Raw genomic sequence first — 21,202 nt, 5'->3', positions numbered from 1 at the left:
AAAAAAAGGAATACAAAAATACAACATTTCTCATTTTCATTTAACTTACTGTACTAAAATCTGAAATGTATGGTGGCACACTGCTGCCACGTAGGCTATATATTCATTTTTTCCACTTTTATATTGTAATAATGAGATATGTCCTCTCAACAATATATTTTCTTGTAATAATGACGTGTCATTAGATCTATGATTTTCTCGTAATCACAAGATATTATGCCATACAAACTATATGTTTTACTGTTATTATGAGATATTTAATGTTTAATACAACATAATTTGTGTCATGTGACAACATAGGCCTATAGGCCTTTATCACACTTACACATTTGAAAAGTGCAAAAATATATAAATAAAATAAAGCTTTAAATAAATTCATAAAAATGATATACTGTAGACATTAAAAACAATAAATAATGATAATAATAATAACAAAAACACAAAAAATGAAAATGAAAACAGAAAATATAAAAACTAATTCAAAATATGAATTAAAACTATAATAGTATCTCAGTGATATTAAAATAACACTAATCATTCGTGGCAGACAGTAACCAACTATATCTGACCAATGAGAGTTTTCCAACGAATTTACAGACGTAAAGGTAAAGAAAAATAAATAAATAAAACAGAAATAAATCCATCATTTTATAGCAACTACACTTTAAAAACAAAGCACAATTTCTAACCAATAAACTTTTTAATGTTGAGTATAACTACAAAAGCTGGAGTCACTAAAAAAATTATTTTATTAATTTCCATGACTTTCTAATTCTCCGATAATTCCAAGTTTTCCATGACCGTAGGCACAGAAACTTGAGTAGTAAATCTGTGTCAGTGTAAATGCCCCTTTAATGGGATGACCTGACCTGTCACCGTTCTGCCTTCACATCATTCAGGCTCATTTGCACGTTGGAAATGCAGTTAGTGAGCGGCCAGTGGCGAGAGCGACAGCAAGACAGCAGCGCATGTGAGTGCAGTTAGTCGCTGCGGCGGGGAGGCAGTAAGTATGCGGTCATAAGTGAGCAATATGCCAGTATGTTGGGAGGAGTTGGAGGTCACTTCTGGATTTCTGAACAAAGAACGAGACCTCCAGAACAGCTCTAAACACCACGTACCCTCTCCGCCTGTCATCCGGCTGGCTGAAGAAGCGTCCGATTTCACGCGTGGCCCGACTCCGTTTCAGCATGTGGGTGTCACTGACGCTCCTGCGGTTTAGCATGATGCCGTGTGTCTGTACGTCCATGTGTGTGCATGTATGCATGACGGCTTCCCTCAGCGCTACATGTCCACACGCCGTCCAGGAGGAAAAGGTCACCGGCAGGCATGTGTAGCGTATCACGCGCTCCCATCCAACTGCTGCAGTATGCATGCGCGCTAAACATAGCACAAGGCCACGGCTTCGACAAGTGCAACAACCTGCTGCCATTTCACAACTGACAACCTGCTCATTTAAAGACTTTTCAGTGCAGCTTTAACTGGAGTGGGAATGTGAACACTATCCTGCATGCTACTCTGAAGATGAGAGTGTCCAGATCATGCGTGTGAACTCCAGATGAACCCCACATCTGTGTGTGTTTCTGATGCTGACAGCGTTGCAGGGAGAAGAGAACTAACTATGGTTTATCAGCGCTCTGCTCAGTATGCTGAGACTGTCAGGTCTTTCAGAAGAGCTTAATGGAGAGGCAGCAGGCAGCTTATCAAAGTCGTAATTTCAGCGGAAAACACAGAAGGCTCCGGCTCGTCTTAAAGTGAGCTCTTTGAAAATATCAGGAAAAAAAGAGACACTCAGCATTAATAGGCTACAAACTGTCTAATGTTTGGCCAGTGCATTGCACAATACTTTGTTTGTTTGTTTGTTTTCTGTCAAATCAGCATCTAAGACTATCTTCAAGGCAAGAACATAGTAAAATCAGTTTTAAAAAAAGGAAAATAAAGTAATTCATAAATAAATAAAATGTAAATAAGTTAAATAAATTAAGTAATAAAATACTTAATTGTTAAAATAAATAACATGCATACAAATTTACGAAATTACGAAAAATTTTACTAAAAGTAAAATAAAAACACAATTTAAAAATAAAAACGAATTCAACATGTTAATTCTAACATTAATAAAAACTAGTATAATAGTATTAGTAATAGTATAATTATCGTATAATCATAATTAGTAATAGTATTTTAATGGTACTAAAATAAGGTACGAAAAGGAAAAGAAATTCAATTAAAAAACATTTCATAGTAATTGCACTTTTTTAAATGCTGAGCATAACTACAAAAATTTTAGTGACTAAAGAAATGGCCATGATTTTATAAGATTTTATTAAGTTTTCATGACCCTAGAGACCATAAACTAAATAAATACACCATAAATAAATAACAAAGAAAGATAAAACCTTTAAAAATACATATATGTTTTAGGTTACACAGTATACTAATACACTCTTGAGTTGACTGTGAATGTGACAGTAATGAAGCTCAAGGAGGCAATCATTTTCTTCACATTTTCAAAAAAAAAATGTCACGTTATCTTGAAATGTGCCACTACATCAGATGTGTTATTATTCAGGCTGCTGCTAAAAACAGTTCAACTAGCTTTACCAGTTTTCTTATTAAGAACAGTTGCTCCATCATAGTTGAGCTAAAAGAGAAAACTGACCACAGATAGTTCATGTTAATGCTCACTTTAGCGCCCCTTGTGGCAGCACAAAAAATGCAAAGCGTATTTGAGTTGCATTATGAGTTGTATTCTGACATTCTGGAAAGAAATGACACGTGAAATCAAGCTTGCATACCTAGAAAACATGTAGAGGAGTATGTTTCAGGCCTCAAACTGAAAATTAATTATTCTTTTGAAAAAACCCAAATGTGAAAAGTGAGATTTGTGTGGTGTCTTGGAACCTGTTCATTGAAATCTGAACAAAGTGTTTAGCAAAAAATTAATCCGACTTCCCAGCAGTAACCATTACAGTACATTACGTGCAATACAACCAATGAACTACTAAAACTCCAAGAGCAGTTGTGACAGTAGAGGGTAATATCAGGAACCGACATGATATTTCCTGCCATTCCAGGTTGAGAATGGATTCTCTGGCGAAATGAAACGAAAACATGTGCCCGCCGTCCCTCGGGACTCTACATAATGCATGAGCTGGTGCAGGGTTACATAGAGAAACGCTCTGAGCTTGCAAAGATCAGGCCAGAGAGAGGAAGTGCACTGATCTGACAATTTCCTGTGATATCATCCATCACCGTTCCATTTGCTTTAGCTATGCAATCTGGGCTCTCTGATCGTTCTGCTGTTCATGTGCTTGTTTTATCGTGCAACTGAAGTGATATAATTCAACACCTCTATTCTGTTGTATTCTCACGTTCTGTTCCAAAACCTAGTTGAGGGAGCAATTTAAGGTGTCAAGTGTGCTTCAAATGCAAAGATTATCCCAAAAGATAAGTAGCATGCAAAAACTTGTAAGGTGTTTAATTTTGGACAAATAAAAAAGCATGCATTGCCAAAGTATCATTAAAAATGTTTAGAATAATACATGTATATCATATACATTTTATATATAAAAGAAGCAAGATGAATGCTGATTATAAAAATGTTCTGTACTGAAAAGTGTAGTTATAATAATGAATAATTATACAATAAAAACAATACATTTTATTGTTTACAAATGTTATAATATAAAAAAGAAGCAAAAGAAAATGTAAATACATTCTGTTGAGTACTGAAAAATATTAATAGAAATGTTTATAATTGATAATAATTATTATTACAAAATAAAGATATAATTGTTATAGTTTATACATTTTATATATTATATAAAAAGAGAAAAAGAGAGAAATTTTGATTACAAATATATTCTGTTGAATAACTAAAAGTATGAATAAAAAGTATATATATATATATATTTATTTAATGTTTCCAATTTAAAAAAACACTGTAAACCATTTTGCTTATTAGAGCATAGAATTGCTAGCTTAACAAAATGCTATTGAAATCAATTGTGAAGTCAAATGTGAACCACTGTAAAGTGCTCAAAGTCAGTCTATTTCAGTTAGGATGCTATCTTAGAAGGAAACGGTAGGCAGTAGGGAGCTCACTAGATTGTGGAACAGAGCCTCAGTGCAACTAAAGACCTGTGCTGTATTTCCCAAAAGCTGTTCATTTTGGAGTACTGCTGACTCCCCCTATTGTTCGAATGTGACGAATGCAGCCCGAAATCTAATTCATCAATTTCAACATTTGACGTAAGAGTTCACAAAGCATCCATCTCTCTTAAATGTCAAGCATTTTATTACTTATTAGATCAATCCACTAAAAAACATTAAATTATGCGACACAATAGAGCGAATGCATTCACGGTGACTGGAGGAAATAATAATAATGATAACAGTCACATGTGCACCTCTGAACGACCATTATCAGTGTCACATGCAATGCAGGATCATGGCAAAGATGGAGATTGACAAACACGCACTCACACACACGTCCAAGCCACAAGCGGCATGTCATCCGGACTCTGTCTTCTCCATGCGATTTCTCTCATGACGTTCTCCTACGCTCTAACGACACACAGAGGTTTTAATGCCCAGAATCGTCACCCAATCAAATCAACCTGAAAATGACGTTTTTGTTGCCCCATCACAGGTTGATTTGGTCGTCATTCTGCGCATTAAATGGTGAGGGTGTAGGTGAGGGTTCTCAATGCATGTGAGACCGTGATGCTCGCATCTACAGGTGAAGCAAGGTGATGCAGATTAGACAAGCAAGAGCATTCCTTGAGGAAGAGCAAGGCCAGGAGCTGCCGTTAGGACAGTGAGCCAGAACCAGAACTTACTTTCCACTAATAACCGGCTCAGATCTCCGAGAGACCAGGCCTGGCCTCAGCAGGTGGTTATTCCTATCGATAAGGACACAGGTTTGTCAGACAAACACACACACAGAGAGTGCATCACACACGTTGGTTCCTCTGCCTTTGTGGTTTGAGAAGTGGCTGTTATGAACGACCGTGTCTCTAAAGAGGTCAGCAAACCGCTAAAGACTCATTTGAGTCTCTCTCAGATTCTTCAGTGACTTACTTTTGCTTTTTTCATGTCGTATTAAAGGAATAGTTCACTCAAAGATCATCTACTCACCTTCATGTCAATCCAGACTTGTTTATTAATGTGTACTGTGGCTATCAAGCTCTCCAAAGAAGAAAAAACACTTTAAAACTGTGGCTATACAGGTGCATCTCAATAAATTAGAATGTCGTACCACCTCAGTAGTGCCACAAACTGATCACCTCCATGCCACGCTGAATTGAGGCAGTAATTAAAGCAAATGGAGCCCCTACCAAGTATTGAGTACATGTACAGTAAATTAACATACTTTCCAGAAGGCCAACAATTCATTAAAAATGTTTTTTTTTATTGGTCTTATGGAGTATTCTAATTTGTTGAGATAGTGAGTTGGTGGGTTTTTGTTAAATGTGAGCCAAAATCATCACAATTAAAAGAACCAAAGACGTAAACTACTTCAGTCTGTGTGCATTGAATTTATTTAATACACGAGTTTCACAATTTGAGTTGAATTACTGAAATAAATGAACTTTTCCACGACATTCTAATTTATTGAGATGCACCTGTATATGTTTTCTGAAGCCATATACATTAGCTTTGAGCAAGAAACAGATGGGAATCTTAGTCAGCATTTGCTGGAAATCTTTACCGTAGCTCCAAAATCATGTGCACGTCTAATTTCCAGCATCTTAAATCCCAGTCTGTTCCTCACACACAGCTATCATATGACTTTAGTTGTATTGACCACATTTATGGTGCTTTTATGGTGTGTTTTGTCTTTTTTGTAGCTTGACAGCCCTTAGCAATTATATACTTTTACTAAGAAGAAAGAAAGTCATGCATTTGGAATGATATGAGGGTGAGTTTTCACCTGAAATACTCCTTTAATGCCATATTTACACTACCGTTCAATAGTTTGGGGTCAGTAAGATTTTTAATTTTTTAAAGAAGTCTTTTATGCTCACCAAAGCTGCAAATATTTGATCAAAAATACAGCAAAAACAGTAATATTTTGAAATATTTTTACAATTTAAAATAACAGTTTTCTATTTGAATATATTTCAAAATGTAATTTATTCCTGTGATCTAAAGCTGAATTTTTCAGCATCATTACTCCAGTCTTCAGTGTCACATGATCCTTCAGAAATCATTCTAATATGCTGATTTGTTAATTAAAAAACATTTTGTATTATTATCAATGTTGAAAACAGTTAATACCTAACATTTTTTGTGGAAACCATGATACCATGATATATTATTTATAATTATTTTAATGAAAGTTCAAAAGAATAGCATTTATTTGAAATGTATTTGAATTTTTGTAACATTATAAATGTCTTTACTGTCACTTTTGATCAATACAAGTCATCATTAGTGAATAAAAGTATTAATTTCTTTAAAAAAATGTACCTATGTAATAAAGGTATGTAAAGACTCTCTTCAATGTGTGTGAGAAAGAAAAACGATGTAGACAGAGAGAGAGACTGACGTTAGAGTCATGTGACCTGCGGGCAAACGACATACCACTGATGACCACACACATGTACATGTACTACATATAAAGACACAAGTACACACACACACTCTCAAACAACAGGAAAACAATTAATGTCATCAATGGATGAGACAGCTGAACATCTATGAGGTCCTTTTCGACCTGTAGTTCTATCTGTTTTAAGAAATTCTATCAATTCAGATCGCAGAAAGAATTCTTGAACTCTTTTTGGTTACTAGAAAAGAAAACTAAGATATATGTGTGTGTGTGTGTGTGTGTCACATATGCATGGACAAATTAAATTACGCTGAATCACAATAGAAGCATGATGTCTCATTTTTAGTGTGCTTTTGCCCAGTGAAACAAAAGTAAGGACCAAAAAAAATAAATAAAATTTAGACTGACCCAAAAATAAAGTAAAGGGTTATGGGAGAATGGCACATGGTTTTAAACGGTTCCAGTACTCACATGTCACTGGCTATGGAGGAGTTTCGGGACATCGACTTCGGCGACAGGTCATAGTCGCTGTCGGAGCGGTAGAGGAAGGATTCCCTCCGCTGGCTGTGCACAAAGTTGGCCTGAAGGATCAGGCCCGAACCCGGACTCGTCATGGGATCCAGGGGACTCCGTCCTGACGACGTGCCATTGTCCACGTCAAAGCTACAGAGAAAGAGAGATACTGGCGTTATGAAACAAATAACAAACTGTTAGAGTTTAGTCAAAACAGTAAGTTTAGTCAAAAAATGCAGTGCTCTTTCCCAAAATCAGGGTTTGACGCTTACATTTTCCCAAGAAGCACATGTGCACCCAAGTTGGTCGCAATAGAGGTGCAATAAAAACCGTATCATAGAATGTGTTACAAAAGTTATTTAATTTATTAGAGTACAAAAAGTACACTTTTAAAGTTTTGAAATATTTCTGCTTCAAATTGTACTTAATTATATACTGTGTGTGTATATATGTGTGTGTGTGTGTGCGTATGCCAATAATATCCACCAAGAAAATACAAATAAAAAATATAATACTTAATGTGGGACTTGTAATTATAAACAAGCCCAAACAGGACTCTTATTTTGAAATGTCTATGCTTTACTATTACATTCACAAAGATGAGGGGAGACAAAAGATGCACTCTTACAACCATCTACTACAACATATTACAATAAAAACACCATACAGTAAACACTGTCATAATTTACCAACAGTACATCATAAGCAATCGGTTGGCATAAATGCACAATATTCATTGATTACGAACTGTTCTGAAACCGTGAGTCTGCAGAATGCGCAACAGCTGCGCATTTCTACTTTGAAACATGCAGCACTCATATTTATTCAATGAAATCATAGCGATTTGACCTTTAATATTCACATTAGGCTGTAGAGTGAATCCTCCTTTTTCCATCTCCAAATGTAAGATTTCTTAAAATGATCGTTAAGATGTTTTTTATACCATTTAAGATGTTTAACCCTTAAATTCCATAAAAAAGAATTTTTAAGACTTTTTATTCGTGCATATGCTCCTAAATACATTTAACAGTTCGCACACATCGCAAATGCAAGTGGAATCCTGTAAACGGCCTGCAGGAGGAGGCGCCACTCGTCACTTTACAGCCCTGAGCAGAAATGAAGGTGGACCAGAGAGAGCATGTTGGTGAACATATGGGGACAGCCTTACCTAAAGCTGCTTATCATAATGACCTACGCTAGCAGTGACGGAAACGCAGGGGTTTCCCTCCCAGTGACGTCTAGCACACAGGTGGACACTGTCACTGGCTTTAGCTGCCGTAATCCCGTCTATTGTGTTAAGAGGCTATTCGCCAGCTAATCGCCGCGGTGAGGTACTCGCCACGACACTGGCGGTGATTCATCAGGTGACCGAGTTTCCCCGCGAGCGTCCCCATTTGAAACCACAACAAATCCCCAGTGACTCACTCCACACGTTTCTCTCTGGTCGTTTTAAAGATAAGCAGCAGTTTCCTAGAAAGCCTGAATAGGTGAAGCAGCAACAACACGTGGATCTGGAACACTGCGTGAGGACGAGACGCTCTCAAATTACAGGAAGTCGAACAAAAGAGCAGGTCTGTTTGTATCACAGAGACAGACGTGTGTTCATGCACATACACCACAGATTTCAAATCCCAAGAAGCGCGAGGCCTTTCCAGTGGAAAATGACGAGCAGAGGAAGAGATACAGTGATAAATGACTATCTGTAATCGTGGGGAACAAGCTTAAATTCCTCTCCTAAAAAGGATGAGAGCCGTCAGCTCAGTGAAGATTTTACTCAGTTTTACTCACTAACACAATCCAGACCGCTGCACGTTTAGCAAAACACAACTGCAGACTGTCACATCATCTTGTCTGAGAAGCAATGACAGCTCCAGATTCTGTTAACAGGTTTACTGAAGCACATATGTATGGTGTAATATACAGCGAGAGTCGTCCTTACTAAAGAGTGAGTTACTTGATCTCAGCTCAGTGTGGTGTGACTTGCTTTGAGGTCTGTGAGCAAGAAACTTCTTTTCCTTCCTGTTTTACACTTTAGCCACTTTTGCATCGCTGTTCTCAAGACTTGAGAGCTTGTGCAAAATTCACAAGCCTGACCCAATTACTAAATACAACAAAATCTATCTATCTATCTATCTATCATCATATTCATCCATCCATCTATGTATCTATCTATCTATAGCATCATTTCAATCCATCCATTGCACTGTATCCATCAATCCATTCAACCATCCATCTATCACATTGTATCCATCCATCCATCACATCGTATTCATCCATCCATCTGTCTATCGCATCATATCCATCCATTCATCATTCCATTCATTCATTCATTCACCCATGGCATCGTATTCATCCATTCATTTATCCATCTGTCTATATATTGCATTGTATCCATCCATCCATCCCATTGTATCCATTCACCCGCGGAAAATGATGAGCAGAGGTCAGAGGAAGAGATACAATGATAAATGACTATCTGTAATCGTGGGGAACAAGCTTAAATTCCTCTCCTAAAAAGGATGAGAGCCGTCAGCTCAGTGAAGATTTTACTCAGTTTTACTCACTAACACAATCCAGACCGCTGCACGTTTAGCAAAACACAACTGCAGACTGTCACATCATCTTGTCTGAGAAGCAATGACAGCTCCAGATTCTGTTAACAGGTTTACTGAAGCACATATGTATGGTGTAATATACAGCGAGAGTCGTCCTTACTAAAGAGTGAGTTACTTGATCTCAGCTCAGTGTGGTGTGACTTGCTTTGAGGTCTGTGAGCAAGAAACTTCTTTTCCTTCCTGTTTTACACTTTAGCCACTTTTGCATCGCTGTTCTCAAGACTTGAGAGCTTGTGCAAAATTCACAAGCCTGACCCAATTACTAAATACAACAAAATCTATCTATCTATCTATCTATCATCATATTCATCCATCCATCTATGTATCTATCTATCTATAGCATCATTTCAATCCATCCATTGCACTGTATCCATCAATCCATTCAACCATCCATCTATCACATTGTATCCATCCATCCATCACATCGTATTCATCCATCCATCTGTCTATCGCATCATATCCATCCATTCATCATTCCATTCATTCATTCATTCACCCATGGCATCGTATTCATCCATTCATTTATCCATCTGTCTATATATTGCATTGTATCCATCCATCCATCCCATTGTATCCATTCACCCATCTATCTATCGCATCATATCCATCAATCCCTTCGTTCATCTATCCATCCAAACTTTCTTCAAAAAGCCTTTTTTAGGTTTTAAAAAGTCAAGATTCAAAGTTTGTCTTGACAAACTAATGGTTTTCTTGTTGAAAATTACAGTTGTATGAATTATGTTGAATTCTGCTTCCTGAAATTAATGTTGCAATCCTGCAGCCTGATTCAAATTTGATTCAAATTCAAGAATTAAATTGTAATTAAAAGGCGTTCTCCATTGAGTTCTGAATGTTGCACAAGCCTGAGTCGAGAGGCATGCCTCAGTGAGGTCACTTAACATCCATGAGTGTAAACGCTCGGACTGACTGACCTTGAAGAGCTGGTGATAGAAGAGAGATGCGGAAATCAATGACCTCTTGTTCTGCAGCCAGATGCTTCAGTGTGAAGTTCTGAATGTCTTTGCTATAAAATTACACATTAGACACTTTCCCCTTACATCACGCTACAGTATGGTAAGATCCTAGTGACTTCTGTCGGCTGACCTTCTCTTTGCTGTGCTGCCAAACATTTGCTAATACCAAACATTTGCTCATTTAATAGGACAAAAATAAGAGGTCAGGGACTCTCAAATGCACCAGCATGGTGAACATCACTAAGCAAAGCCCTTGATGTATAGTGACGCACAGCAAATGAGACATTGGGGAGACTGGAAAACCGCTTGCTTTTAGGTTCTCCGTGGGACGTTTCTCCCGCAGCGGGACGTGTCCTGTCCTTTTGTGGGATTTGGTCTGTTTTGACCTCAGATTCATGACGAAAGCCACGGTATTACATCAGTTCCATTAGCACGCTATCATCCTAATGCACTTCTGCATAAGTGCGAGACCCCACGGGTGCGTAAAGATACCTGAGCCTTAGCCGATACTGTCGGAGTAGTGTATTGTGATACGTCCTCCAGAGGAGAGCTGGAGGGACAGAACGGATATACCGTATTACTTCGCTGCCTACTCTAATAACCAACCCGCAGCGATGCTGTGAGAATACAACCAAACCAGTCTGAAGGCTATTTAACTTGGATGGTCACCATGGGAATGTGCACTAAACGTCAAAGCTCACTGTGACGTCAAACTATTGTGTGGATCGGGAAAGGATATGAAATGAACATTTGCTTAGGCACATTAACCACAAACATGCATGGACTGGTGCATTTACTTGAAGCGTCATTCTCAACGCATTTAGTTTCAGTACTAGTGATACTGAATGTTCAGCAGGAAATAACTTTATTTTATCCTTTAGATCTGATTCGAATGTAAAAAAGTAAAAGCTGTGATATTATTGGCTAATGTTATTTTTCCCAACCTCAAGCACTTGGATACATCAGTGGAAAAGGTGTTATATTTTAATGAAAGATTCTGGAAACATTTTTTTTGGGGGTAACATGATCTAATGAATTTATTTAGAAAGTAAACCAAATGAATTTTGATTTCGCGTCATCTTTAAATTGCAAAGGCATGTGAAAGCAAGTGTCCATCTATGGAAATGTTTATGAACGAAAGACAGCTGAATCACTTTGCAACTTTCTTAAAAGTATTGTGCACCCAATATAATTTACTCACGCTTAGGTCATTCCACGCCTGTATGACATTTTTATTTTTTAAGATATTTTATAGAAAATACTGACAAAAAAACTGACAAAAGCACATAAAATGACTAAATATTAAACTAAAATTAAACATTAATAAAACTGTAATACTATATAAGCAATAAAATAATTCTGAATGCAATTTTATTCCTTTCTTTCTCAAAAATGCAGTACAACTTATAGTCCGGTGCTTATTTTCTGGAAAATGCTGTAAAAATGATGAAAATTTTCCATTTTGCACTGAACTGTCCCTTTAAACATAATAAAGAAAGAATAACCCTTCAAGACGCGTCTCACACACAGCAGCAGCACACACTCTTGAGAACTCCTTCATCCAGCAGGCCGACCTGACACATCCGATCTGCTTCATCAGATGTCATGCCGAAGGCTTAACGTCACACACGGCCCACATCAAAGCTTGCGCAGTGTCACAGAGCAGCTGCACCTCTTCCCTTTTAAGGCACAGCGGGTCGGCTAAGTTTGGGGTGCGCTGGCAGGTATCTGTCCACCGGGGCCCCGTCTCTGAGAGGCTTACGCACGACAGGGGCCCGGGGTTCCTAGAGGGCCCTCTCTAATTGACCTGACGGTCAACTGCAGGCACGTAGACGACAATGAGTTTATTTATAAAAAGTGCCGAAGACACACAGGAAGAGAGAAAGAGAAACGCCCTTGGCCTATTTTGGCAGAGGTCGTCCCCGGATAAATCGCAGGCAGGAGACAGGTCCAGAAGTCATTTTGGTGACGTGCCATGAGGCGACAGGATGCACTTGCATCTTTGTGAGCGCGTGCAATGCGGCCCACCGCAGGTTGCCAGGTCAGAGCAGGCTGACGGTGTGAGCCGAGAGGAGAAAGAGACGTGCACTGGAGCATGCTGGGGCATCTGTTCTTTAATATGGTCCTGCAACAACACGGCTCATACTAAAGAAATCACCAAACACAACGTGAAACATTGTGCTTTTTATAGAGCAGCTGGAAGTATGCATCATTAATGCAGGATAATAACTGTTGAGATGTTTATTTTGGCAGTGGAATGCGCGAGCTATTGTGGTCTCGTGTTGTGAACGGTCTCTAATGGCACATTTGAAATTTGACTCGAGCTCTTGACTGACGGGATTATGAAAGGCCGAAGGACTGAGAAAAGAGCCACGTCTTTCTATGGGCAAAGATATTTTTACACCGCACTAATGCCACAGTTATGTCAGCCAACAAGAAACACACTAGACTCGCTCACATACACAAGAACTAACAGTGGTCATCTAGAATTACAGAAACCCATTTCTGTACCCAACAAAATTGACTATTTATTTTCTTGTTCCTGGTATTATTTGTGCAAGTTATTCCATATAAAAACTAAACCTTTGACTTGCTCCAGCTAAACAACTTTCCTTTTCGTCTGACGTCACCAAACCTTTGTTTTACAACATCAACTTCAACCACCTGACACTATTCTGGTATGTGACACCCACTTTTTACAATCCAGTCAATTCCGGTTAGATAAAATGGGTCCTGTTCTATGTTATTTCTTGTTAAATATCCTGTTTTACTCAGAATGGTTTCAGGTTGACTAAACATTTAACTATTTTATAGAAACATAGTAGAGATGTAGCTGCGATTATATATATATATATATATATAGAGAGAGAGAGAGAGAGAGAGAGAGAGATACATATAGAAATACTGATAGATAGATAGATAGATAGATAGATAGAATTTAAAAAGATTTAGAATAATCAATTATATATAGAGATGCACCGATTCCAATTTTCTTGGCCGATTCCGATTTTTTTGTTAGTGTGATCTGCCGATACCGATTTTTGCCGATTCCGATTTTCTTTCTAAGAACTATAATTGACAGCATATACAAACAAAAATCTACTTTTCTTCAACGCAAAGTTTTATTTTCATAAAAAAACAAGTAAAAAGTCAGTAATAAAATAAGAACACAAAAAAATTGCAAACAACAGGACAAATAAATGCAATAGAATAAAGAGAGCTATCTAACTAAGTTTTTCAGGTTAAGTAAGTTTTTATTCAGTTAAGAAATGCTACAGAAATTAAAGTAATCAAATGTAAACTATAACATGCTCTCACACGTTTATTATTTTATCATTTTGGGAGGAGTCAAATTTACATATGTGGTTTCAAAAACCAGATGCATTTACACTTGTCGAGTTTCGTTTCGCCAAGACGGGCATTTTGACATAATTTTGTATGTATTTGAACGTTAAGTGCAAAACCTGCAGGAATTACTAAAATAATGCGCAATACAAGCATTTAACTGGAGCGAATGAGACGTGTGTGAGAGAGAAGGGGTCGTCGGAGAGAAGAGAGCGAGAATGCGCGGCTGACGTTATTGCCTGTGCCGCTGATAACAAAACGGATCGTCTCGGAATCGGAAAGAAGTGAGATTGACCGGCCGATCACCGATCCGGGCCGATCGTGAGGAAAATCGGCCGATTCCGATCCCTGGCCGATCGATCGGTGCATCTCTAATTATATATAAATTATATACTAAATTTGTGCACTATATAATAATAACAATAATACAATAACATGTTTTTGTTTGATTTAACTTGAACAATTACTTCTAGACTAAAGCTAAAACAGCTTTAAAATCTAAAATATAAATTTTAAAAATATAAAATCAGCTTTCAATATGCATACCAAAATATAATTATATATAAATATTAAATCTTCAGAACTAAGAAAATCTTTGGCAAATATCAAACTATGAGATTATACTTTTCACATTAAACTGTAAGCAGGTTTCGAACGTATGATGCATGCCATGCCTGAAAGCGAGAATGAGTAAAACTTTACCAGATTCCCTCCGTGTTCCTGAGAGAGCTGGTGGAACGTGAGCGCGGTTTCATAATGATACTCATGGCCAAACGTGTGCTGTTGTCCCTCGGTTTTCTCTAGACCTCGTCAAAGTCCGTCCTGCTCCGTGATGGACATGCTCTCTGAGATAATCCAGCTCTGTGCTCAAACTATGCGGCTGCAGTGAGAGTCTCTGTGTCTCTCTGTGTCTGCAGGGTAAGTAAGCCGGAGTCAATATCACGTTTCTAGTCCTGCTCTCCTCCTCTACTTTCTTTTCCCTGGGTTGCAGTGACCTAGCAGTGGGAGTGTGTGTTTATGTGTGTGTTAGGGGGGGATAAACCCTCAGGGTCCTGCGAGTGTGTTTGTGCCGTATCTCAGTGAGGGAACCAGAGCGGACGGCTTTAGGGAGTGGAGGGGGTGGAAATGCAGCTGGTGACGGCGTCAGAGCCCACTCCAGGACACACACACACATGCTAACCATGACAAGACAAGAACAACATGACCCACGGGGAAAAAAACCACCAACGAGATCTCTTTAGCATCTCAATTCAGACAGCATTAAGATGTATGGGGAGTAAACTGAGACTTTTAATTAATCCTCCTGCTTCTCAGATGTTTCAAATTGTGCTCAAATTTACCAAAAAATTTTTTTGTTATTGTTTACTAAAACTTTTAAAAATACTTTTTGGTAATTGAAATGAATCAGAAATAAAATAAAATATAAATATTAGATGAAAAAATGTGTGGAATGTTGTGACTAAAATTTATACTAAAATTAAATTAAAAATGAATTTAAGTTAAATAGATATATTAAAAACTAAATAAAATGGCAAAAACACATAAAATGACTAAACATTAAACTAAAATACTGAAAATATACAAATATAAAAAGTTAATAAATATTAATAAATACTAGTGGTCGACCGATATTGTTTTTTTTGACAGCTGATGCCGATATCTTGGCAAGAAGGGTGGCCGATATAAAGCCGATATAAATGTACTTATTTTAATTCATAGTTAAGAAATTTGAAATCATTTAAAAAATAGATAAAAAAATAAATGTGTAAAATAAACACTTATACTTTGTGACAAAGTATTTTTCACGAATAAATAAATATTTAATAAAAATATAATTAAAAAGGAAGTAAACTGTAACCAACTAGGCACTCTGTATTCTGGGAAGTTTGTGTGCATTGGGAATCATATTTTTTTCAAATAAAGCCAAGGTAACACTCATTTTACATACAGCACACTGTGAAAATAACATGAATATGGCAGTGGGCAGATGGATAAAGCGCAGTATAGTTTGAAATCACGAGTTTAAAGTTTGTATATCGGGGGTCTCCAGTGAAGCTGAACTCTAACCCTGTCCGTATTCAATTCGCACGATAATTCGTACGACAATTCGGACCCACACAATTCGTACAATATTTGAAAAATGCCAAATATCGGTCGACCACTAATAAATACAAAACACTCAAATAAAATGTCTGATCTTTTAATATGAAAACTGAAAATAGAAATATTAAAAACTCATAAAAATGACATAAGCACATAAAATGACTAAAATGAAAAGTAAAATTCAAATGAAATAAAAAAAAAACAGAAAATACAAAAATAAAAGTTAACTTAAAATATCAATAAATACTATAATAGTATATAAATAAAAAACACTAAAATAACCCCAATCAAAAGTCAGATATTTCAATAAGAAAAGTTAATATAAACATTTTTCATCCATTTAATTGGAAAATCACATTTAAAGAGGTATAGATCTCACTATGAACTCAAACATTTCTCATCAAGCTCTTCCCATACTAAATGATCTACGCTCTGCTCTGATTTCTCGAATTTTAGGAGCCTCTGAAGAAAATTCCCATGATGCAGGGGTGTTCTGGGGGGTTGCTAAGGTGTTTTATGTGGTTGGCCCATGTGAGAAGAGAGAAGACACAGTATAAAAAAAGAACGTGTGAGAGAGAACGAGCCTATCCATGGGAAAGCGATAGAGGTGGAGAAGAGCTGGAGTGTGAATGACAGTCTTGACAGGAGTCAGGAGATACAGAGGTGTTTCTGAAAGCTTCAATGGACTCCACAGAGCTGTTGTGTTTCCACCACACTCTAATTCTTTTCTTAATATATGCTCCAATTCGTAATATGCATGATCATTTTAACCAATAGTCAAATTCAGCTGTTAAGGCATAGTCATATTTGGTATGAAACACCCACATTCCACCATTCAACTACATCATTTCTCTTTTTGCAGCCTTTACTTTTAAGAACGTGTGTGTGTGTGTGTGTGTTCTGCATGAAGTGCTTTACTGCACACTTCAACTTCCTCAACGCTGAACTCGAGATGCTCTTCCTGGCACTCTTAGATATGGGAATGCAATTGAATTTCCTTACATGCGAGTGTGTGTGAGTGATATTGCCCAGCAGACCGTATCTGATCTAATAAAAAGACTTACTGATCCATGAAGTAGCGCGCAACATCGGAGGATTTAGGCTGCGACATCCACTTCTCAACTCTTCAACCCTAAACACACATTCACACGAACCACTCCTGACTTTAAACATGCGGCCCAACATCCATCCGTCATTACAGGCAACTTGGATTCCCAGCAGACAGGCGATCTAATTAAAGCAATTAGTAGAGCAGATATGTGACGACGATCATAATGACCGGCCTGGGGGCGACAGAATACACAACTTTTTTTTTTTTCACTGGAGAAAGCAATGTTATGGATTTTGGACTCATATTTTTTTTGCCACAAGCAACAGTTTGAAGTTAAAAACATCTTAATAATTTTTTTCTTACAAACTTGCAGATTTTTGCTTCACTCGATGTTAACTAAAGGACTGGAGTGGTGTGGATGATTTGTGGATTATAGTGTTGTTTTTTTTAGCTGTTTGGACTCTCATTCTGACGGCACGCATTCACTGCGGAGGATCCATTGCTGAGCAAGTGATGGAATGTTACATTTCTCCAAATAGGTTCCTATAAACAAACTCATCTACATCTTGGATGTTACATCATCTATAATGGCCAAACTTTAGAATAAACACACTCCATTTACATTGTAAACTTCACCAAATACCCAGAAATTTTCAATGAATGATTCCTGCCATCTTCATTGTAGAAACCACGTTAAGTACGATTTCACTTTTGATATTTAAAAAGTAGGCTACTTGACTAAATAATAGCTCACAATGCTTATATATATATATATATATATAATACAGACAGCCAGTCAAATTAAATGTAAATTCAGTATATGATAATGTTGCCTGCATGACTGATACAATCATAAAAAGCCAAATTCTTGATCGAATCTCTCCATTCACTGCCTCCTGATCATTCTTGGCAATGCTGTTTAACATCAGTGCAACTAGAACAATATTACATCTTCTGGAATCCAGCAGTTGTGTTACGGAGCACACACACAAAAACCCTGTTCAGCTGTTTTCAGAATAACCAAACTCATTGTGCTCTGATAGCAGATGGAAAATTGTGCGCACAGTGTTAGCAAAGTCAACGTCAGTTGAGCAGTAAGTGGCATGTGGGTTGTCTTGTGGCTTGAGCCTTTCTGATATGCATCATGGACAGACAGACCACGCAAAACATCATTGCGCTACATTTTCACATAAAAACGGTCAATTCATGCAATAAGGTGGATGAAGTACATGCAAAATGATATTCATACATGCTGCACATACAGTAATGACATTACGCTTTTCTGATCATGCCGCAATCATTTTAAACATCTACATCTAACTCATTCCAAACAGATGCACATGCATGCTTTTACTCAGACTAACGATGTAGGAGAAAGCATATATGCTAGAGAGTGCCAGAAGAACTGAACAAATGACGAGCTGCAGAAAAACGGAAGGAGGCCCTCTGGTGGAAAACAGAAATTACAAAATTGCACTGTTTCATTAGCGGTGGGAATCTTTAAAAAAAACGTGCTATAATAATAGTAAAAATAAAAAAAGCAGAGTCAAAAACATTAAAAAACACACTGAGCTGCTATTTATCCCATAAACTGACATATATTCCACTAGAATATTTATGAGAACTTGCTATGTAGCAAAAGCATGAGAAGTAGCTGTTGTTAAATGTGAGGCATTTGTAAGTGCAAAGCAACACTGTTGCATCAATAACTTCTTTGGTGTAACACTTGAGGTTTTCTTGAAAAGGAAACTTAAAAAAAAAAAAAAAAAACATCAGGGCAATTTATTAACGTACTGGGCCAAAACCAGTTTCCTCTTTCAAAATGAATATCGCACTATTTCCCACATCCTAAACTGATCTGCTGTGGTAGTGAATGCAAAAAAATGTATGAAATAATAGCACAAAATGCACTGTATGACATTCAAATGACTCTCAAATGTCACCGAAATGCACACTATTGTTCAAAACTTTTTTTAAACATTTTTATTCAGCAACGATGCACTAAATTGATCAAAAATGACTTTATAATGTTACAAAAGATTTCAATTTCTGTTTTCAACATTGATAATAATAATAATAAATATTTCTTGAGCAGTAAATCAGCATATTAGAATGATTTCTGAAGGATCATGTGACACTGAAGACTGGAGTAATGATGCTGAAAATTCAGCTTTGATCACAGGAATAAATTACATTTTAAAATACATTCAAATAGAAATCAGTTCTTTTAAATTATAATAATATTTCACATCTTTACTGTTCTTACTGTATTTGATCATATAAACGCAGCCTTGATGAACAGAAGAGACTTTTAAAAACAACCTTACCGACCCCAAATGTTTAAACTATATAGCTGCAAAAAGAGTAATTATTACATATTTTAATTATTATAATTACAAAAGGTCAAACATGCTAATTAAGAACAACTCCTTTACACATCATCTACTTTTTAAAATAAAATAGAAACAGGTTGTAGTCAGCACATTTATGTAACTAATATTCATGCAAACAATCTTTTACTTTATTTACATGTGCACTGTAGTATAGAACTTTTCATTACCGAGATGAGGAAAATACTGTATGTCTGGTAGTCCAGTCCAATACTTTAAGCAATGTCCAGAATTTGAGAAAAATACAGAGCAAGACTTCTTTAACTTGACCTGCCACTGCAAACTACAAACGTCACAGCAAACCACCCCCAACTTCTGCCAGCTTACCACAAAAAAACACACTTGAGCAAACCAGAATCAGCTTATCACACTCTGTCAGGCAGCAGATCAAGACACCTCCAGTATGCAAGTCATGAGCGTTTCTGAGCGCGTTCGCTACCTGTAGGACTTGAGCAGGCGCTTTCGTTTCATGCCTCTGGTTACAGCTTCGCTGGGGGCGATGAAGTTGCCCGTATGGCCCTTCAGCAAGTCCATGGGGTTGCGTCTGAGCTAGAGCCTCGTCTTGTGATGTCAAGTGTTTCCTGGACTGTCTGGGTTGTACAAACGCCTCCCCTTTCGCACTCAAGTGACAGATGTCTGCATGTGGCCTCCGTCAACCCTAGCTCCGCCCCTCTGGGTAATCTGATTAGCACTTAGGGACACCAAGTCCAAGCGAGGGCTACTCTTACCTCCAGCTTTCCCTCGAAGTACTGCGTTACTTTCTCATGCACACACCAGAAACCCTGCATCTGTTGACCCACCACTTCTTTAAAGAGACAGTTCGCCTAAAAAGAACAATTCTGTCATCATATACTCATTCCAAACCGTAAGACCTTGGTTAATCTTTGAAATGCAAATTAAGGTATTTTTAATGCACTCAAAGTCCAGGTCCATTTAAAGGGCATGAAACAAAACTTACAAGATCCAAAAAGCTCAAAAAGGGATTGTAAAATTAACCTAAAGTGTAAATATTGGTACTTTTGAAAGTATACCGACCCAGTGACAGCTTTGTACCTTTATTGGTTGCACTTTATTTTACCGTACATGCACTTGCACGTATTTACAGTGTGCTTACCTAAGAAAGTACTGGGTAATATGATTGTGGCAGCGTGGGATGGGCTTCCCTTCTTCGGGTGGTATCCCTTTATGAGAGTGAGTAATGAGTAGGGATGCAAGGTATCGGTATCGGGCCCGATACTGAGCTCCTGTACTCGTACTCGTACTCGTACTCGTTAAAATGCCCCGATACCAAACGCCGATACCACACAGCATGTGATAAGCGCCATATTCAGACAAAGAAACACCGACAACAGAACAACAGACAGCAGAAAGGAGTTAAGGGTGTCTACTACGAAGTATATGTATGCAATGAATATAATGTTAAACATTCAGTATTAACGCCTGTATAGCTGAAGTGCGCGAGCTGATAAAAAAAAGCACGCTGAGTGGATTGAGCGCGCGGCGGCGCAGATGCGCGAGCTGAATATCGAGTGAATATACCTTTCTCACAGACATCACTGGAAAGTTTGTAGTTCGGTCAGATATGTCAAAAACAAGTAAGTAAAACAATGCACAAGTTACCTAACGGTAGGGAGAGCGAGAGAGAGAGAGACAGA

At 37.5% G+C, this 21,202-nt stretch overlaps 1 protein-coding gene across 13 annotated transcripts in view; it reads right to left on the bottom strand.

Moving 5' to 3' along the window:
- Positions 1-21,202, bottom strand: part of LOC107709115 (cAMP-specific 3',5'-cyclic phosphodiesterase 4D) — a 157,614-nt gene that overhangs the window by 28,560 nt on the left and 107,852 nt on the right. For 3 of the 13 annotated variants that reach the window (XM_016513584.1, XM_016513547.1, XM_016513530.1), the window contains exons 2-3: positions 7,028-7,219; positions 4,842-4,904 (exon numbers count right to left, since the gene is read on the bottom strand). In XM_016513584.1, the coding sequence (XP_016369070.1) occupies positions 4,842-4,904; positions 7,028-7,219 (255 nt within the window). Of the gene's footprint in view, positions 1-4,841; positions 4,905-7,027; positions 7,220-14,705; positions 15,306-19,918; positions 19,959-19,986; positions 20,326-21,202 lie in introns of those variants that run through there. The other 10 variants (XR_001636452.1, XM_016513524.1, XM_016513570.1 and 7 more) reach the window with 7 other exon arrangements.

The sequence above is a fragment of the Sinocyclocheilus rhinocerous genome, unplaced genomic scaffold (assembly GCF_001515625.1).
Source record: "Sinocyclocheilus rhinocerous isolate Xijiao unplaced genomic scaffold, SAMN03320098_v1.1 scaffold101, whole genome shotgun sequence".
NCBI classification, from domain to species: Eukaryota; Metazoa; Chordata; class Actinopteri; order Cypriniformes; family Cyprinidae; genus Sinocyclocheilus; species Sinocyclocheilus rhinocerous.
Note: the sequence above shows the minus strand (reverse complement) of the source record. Positions and strands in the feature narration are given on the sequence as shown.